The sequence below is a fragment of the Portunus trituberculatus genome, chromosome 18 (genome assembly GCF_017591435.1).
Source record: "Portunus trituberculatus isolate SZX2019 chromosome 18, ASM1759143v1, whole genome shotgun sequence".
Lineage (NCBI taxonomy): Eukaryota > Metazoa > Arthropoda > Malacostraca > Decapoda > Portunidae > Portunus > Portunus trituberculatus.
In genome coordinates this window covers 22,013,486-22,018,485 of record NC_059272.1, presented here as the reverse complement: position 1 = coordinate 22,018,485, position 5,000 = coordinate 22,013,486, and the positions used below count along the sequence as shown (strand labels likewise).

General features: G+C 36.3%; 1 protein-coding gene across 3 annotated transcripts in view; it reads right to left on the bottom strand.

The window, feature by feature from the left end:
- LOC123505346 (helicase domino-like) overlaps window positions 1-5,000 on the bottom strand; it is a 42,187-nt gene that overhangs the window by 21,251 nt on the left and 15,936 nt on the right. For all 3 annotated transcript variants that reach the window (XM_045256562.1, XM_045256564.1, XM_045256563.1), the window contains exons 6-15: window positions 4,542-4,757; window positions 3,827-4,001; window positions 3,517-3,703; window positions 3,161-3,297; window positions 2,815-3,001; window positions 2,558-2,700; window positions 1,998-2,212; window positions 1,312-1,542; window positions 894-1,039; window positions 202-447 (exon numbers count right to left, since the gene is read on the bottom strand). In XM_045256562.1, coding sequence (XP_045112497.1) covers window positions 202-447; window positions 894-1,039; window positions 1,312-1,542; window positions 1,998-2,212; window positions 2,558-2,700; window positions 2,815-3,001; window positions 3,161-3,297; window positions 3,517-3,703; window positions 3,827-4,001; window positions 4,542-4,757 — 1,883 coding nt within the window. The remainder of the gene's footprint in view (window positions 1-201; window positions 448-893; window positions 1,040-1,311; window positions 1,543-1,997; window positions 2,213-2,557; window positions 2,701-2,814; window positions 3,002-3,160; window positions 3,298-3,516; window positions 3,704-3,826; window positions 4,002-4,541; window positions 4,758-5,000) is intronic.

Here is a 5,000-nt window from a genome sequence, read left to right as displayed (position 1 = left end):
AATGAATAAAAAAACAAAGCTTTAAGTTGTAAAGTAAAGGCAACACATATACCTTTAATTTTGATTCATAAGCAAACTAAATGGATAAATACTAAAGCCAAAACTTGTATTTCCTTGGAAAACAATAATTCTATCATATTTCTTTCTATCATTAGTAACTACAATATCAACATAGTCAAACAGAAAAGATAAAAAAATTACCAAAAAGAATAGGCTTCTCTTTCTTTCCTCCTCTTTCTTCTTTTCTTCTTGCTTTTCCAGTTCCTTCTGGTCACAGCGTGTTATTGGCTTAGAGGGTGTGATGGTGGGCGGAGCTGAGGCACGTATAGGAGAAGAAGTGCTGGGACGACTGGGGCTGGCTACTGCCACAGTTTGTTGGACTCTTACTGTAGGACTGGGAGTGTGTGCTGCTCCTACTCCTGACTGGTTATTACTAGCACCTAAAACCTGTTGGCAAATTGATAACATTCATTCACTGAAATTCTAAGGAAACCTTTGGTATAATCGATCATAAAAGATAGAATCTGGATGTATATATCTAGTCATCCATTTGAAGAACAATTGTGCACTTTGTTGAAATAATAGATTAAAGATGTCAGCAGAGTACTATGATCCCTAAACCAATAGATCTGTCTCCCAAAGGTAAACGTCACCCAAATTTCAGTAATTATTTATTGCCTTATCTTTACTTTTATTCTATACTTTTCTTCTACACCATATTAAATGAGAAGGATTCAAGAATGTATTCAATTCTTCATCAATACAGAGCTAAGAGTCTGAATGATGTATGTATGCACATGGTATATTCTCTGGGCCATACTGTGTGATACTGCTGACCTGGTATATAGATAGATGGATGAATATTATATTATTAGTTAAAGTAAGGGGCCCACCTGAGTCTGAGGTCTGATATTTGGGTTAGGGAGAGGCAATCGTAGCACAGGCCTCCCTCCTGCTCCAGTGGTGATCATGGATCCCTGCAGACCTTTCACTCCTTGTAACCGCTGAAGAAGAGCTGCTGCAGCATTTCCGCTCACACCTATTAAGTTGAAGAGTGTATAGCACATGAATGATTACTCTTTCCTATTGCTGTGGTAAGAAGAATTACACAGTAAAAATTAGAAGATATGGACACCCACACATACACACAGTGGTAGGACTGTTGGCCTCTTGTTCATACAGTACCACACACACGTCTATGTGGATAGAATGACTGACCTTCCATTCCGAAGACACACATTTTCATTCATACAACAATAAGTACCATGAGTCATTAAATCTACCAATACAGATGCAATATTACCAACTGACCATGAGATAATGTAGGATTTGTGGGCTTCTGGACAGGAGCTGTGGTTAGTAGCAGCTGTCCAGTTGAGGTCTGGAGTAGCTGAAGTCCCCCTAAGGTCCCTGAGGCAGTTCCTATACTTGCTGTACCACCAGCAGTCACTCCTGTTCGCTGAGGCATTACCAGGCGAGGGCCCTGTGGGGTCTGCTGCACCATAACTCCTCCACCGCTACCACTAACTGGTACCTGAATGGCTGCAACATAAAAAATAAATAAAAGTGACACTATCAGTGCATGCATCTACATCAGTTATGACTAATTTAAGTTCCATATGATAAATTACTACATTATTCAAACAATGGAAAAAATGATTATGTAAGGAATGAATGAATGAATGAATGAATGAATGAATGAATAAATAAATGAATGAAAAAAAAAAAAAAAAAAAAATATATATATATATATATATATATATATATATATATATATATATATATATATATATATATATATATATATATATATATATATATATATATATATCGTCGTCGTCGTCATATTCATATATATATATATATTCATATATATATATATATATATATATATATATATATATATATATATATATATATATATATATATACACACACACACACACAAATAAACACTGCAATAACCAATCCTGAAGCTAAAGGCCCATTCATCTTACCTTTTATAGTCCCTCCCTGCTGTACAAGCTGTAGTCGTGCTCCCCCACTATGTAGACTTGCTGGGGCAGTAGCCACAGTGGCAGTCTGGGACAAGGGAGCCCGTAAACTTCCCATTGGAGTTGGTGCTCTTGGAGTTGTAGCTGGTGATACCCCTGACTTTGGCACACTTTGACTAGATGGTCGGACATGAAGCTTAATCTTTCCAGCTGGACATCTGTCAAAACATTGTTTGTGAAAATATCTATTAACACTTGATTCCTAACGGCACCAATCCTAACTATACAACCGCAAAAATACAGAGGAAACATCAGGAACAATAAATTCCAAAGGACTCAATTCACAGTTATCTAAGATGTACTTTGATATTCATGAATAGGTGAGTTTGAATAACAATCCATGTTATAATGTAATCCTTACTGAGGTTAGAATAACTGATTGATAAGCAAACTGTGACACCATTTTCTCCAATAATTCTTAAGTCTACAACCTAAATCATAAAAATGTGGACTTCCAAGAATGAGCAAACAGTCAATATACAATGATCAGATTCAGAACCTACTTAGGGGGAGGTTCTGGAGCAGAGTCAATTTCCTCAATCACCCGACGTGGAGCCTGAAACTTGCGTATTCGATGAGCAGCAAAGGCAGTTAGGCACAACTCCAGGTCAGCCAAGAGAAAATTAAGACTGAAGAGATCAATGTGCTGGAAAAATAGTAAAGAAAGCATGTTAAAAAGATTAAACTTATCTATATAAGGAACAGCTTACATTGTTCATGTTCAACCAATTTCACTCATTTGTTATCTTCATGTGCTCACCTTGAATGGTTCATAGTCAGTGATGTCCCACACAATTGAGGGCACTTGGTAACGGATGCCATCCATCATGAAAGGAGACACTGTTGGGCGGGCTTCAAACAGGTTAGGATGGTTGCATACCTTTCTCAACTGCATCAAAACATTGATGACACTCAAGAAGTTACCTGATGCTAGAGTTTCTTTAGTTCTGAAAGAAAATCAGAATTTACTAAATAAAAAATAATGAGAAAAGAATTGTTCTACACACATAAGTAGTTTGAGACATTTAATTGTGGTGTGAAATTCAAATGTGGGTGGACAACACACATAACAACCCAAACATACTTAACATATACCAGACACTTACTTGGTTCTGGACATGAACTCTTCATACAAAAATCTCTGTCTCTTTGATAATCTGCACATTATTATATGTTCAAATTTCTTTGGCATTTGTTGCTCCACTTCAGTTTTCAGTCTTCTCAATATGAATGGCCTCAAGACCTGGGGTGGGAGAGGGAGAGAGAGAGAGAGAGAGAGAGAGAGAGAGAGAGAGAGAGAGAGAGAGAGAGAGAGAGAGAGAGAGAGAGAGAGAGAGAGAGAGAGAGAGAGAGATATTAATTAAACATATTTTCACTGGGGGTCTAAGGAATTTAGCTATTTCAGGTATAATAACATTACTTCTACTGCACATATATTCAATATGGAAAACCTCTATGTTACCTTGTGTAATCTTTTGATGATAGATTCATTGTACTCTTTATTGCCTTCTATCATGCCTGTCACCGGATTAGAGAACCATTCACGGAATTCCCGATGTGATGCAAAAATGTTGGGCATCAAAAAGTGCATTAATGACCACAACTCCATTAAGTTGTTTTGTAGTGGAGTGCCAGTAAGCAATAATCGTCTGAAAGAAAGAAAGGGACACATTACAGCTGCTCATATATCTATGTGAAACCAATGAATAAGAATATTCTCACTGCTAGAAACATAATCAACTCATCTTATTTTTCCTATAACATTACTTCACCTTTGGCTTTGGAAATTCAGTAGCAATTGCCAGCGCTGAGATTTGAAGTTCTTTATGTTTTGAGCTTCATCAAGAATGAAATACTTCCATTTCTTTCGTCTGAAACTCTGATGGTCTTGAATCACAAGTTTGTATGATGTTATACATATGTGAAATGCATTTGGCTTTGTCCATCCTGGAAAAATAAAATAAATTTGTATACAAAACACACAAAATAGGTCACAAAGTACAAAAAATTAATTGTATATTGTCAAGTAAATAGTAGTGAAACTACACAACAAAAATGAGGAGTTAAAAGACAGTCGTTTGAACATATGCACGTGTTTGCCTTATCTAACCAACCAAACTTAAAGGAAGATGTCTGCCTGATACAAAAATAAATCTGGAGACTACAGTGAAATGACCACGGCACTGTGCCTAGTCAACAATTCCCCATACAAGTTTAGAAATTAAATTGTGAATTGTAAGAGAATACTTACAAGTATGTCTGCAAGTGTAAAAATGTGTATGCACCACTCTCATGGGGAATGTAAGCTTAGTAAAACATCATCATCATTATCACTGACTTTACTAGGATTGCCAGCCTGGTAGATAAATAAATCATCATTAAATGGTAGCTGTATTTACTGGCTAACACGGCACTATTTTATTTCAAAATTGTCTCACAAACATCCATCCATCTTGCAAAAAATTATATGGAATTTCTTAAACATACCTTGTCTCTTTAATTTTCTTTCCTTTTGTGTGCCATAGTATGTGAGAATTTTGAAGGCTGGACACCATTTTTTGAATTCCATCTCCCAGTTGAGCATGACTGAAGTGGGCACAACAATCAAGTGAGGCCCCCAGTTAGACTTCTCGCATGCTAGATGGGCCAACAGGGAAATAGTCTGGATGGTCTTGCCTAAACCCATCTCATCAGCAAGGATTCCTGTATAACAAAATAAAATCAATACACTGACAGGGATGAATAGTAACTTTCATCACACACATTGAATGTAGTCTTGGTAGTGCTTGACCTATGTGTAAATTATTTGCTTACATCATGAAGAATTATATCATACTCATAGAAAAAAAAAATTATTAGTGTAATGCATCTGGACAATGTATATCTGGACTTAAGCAGGAAAAAACTACTGACTTTTCAGACAGATTCACATTTTGCTTTAATAGT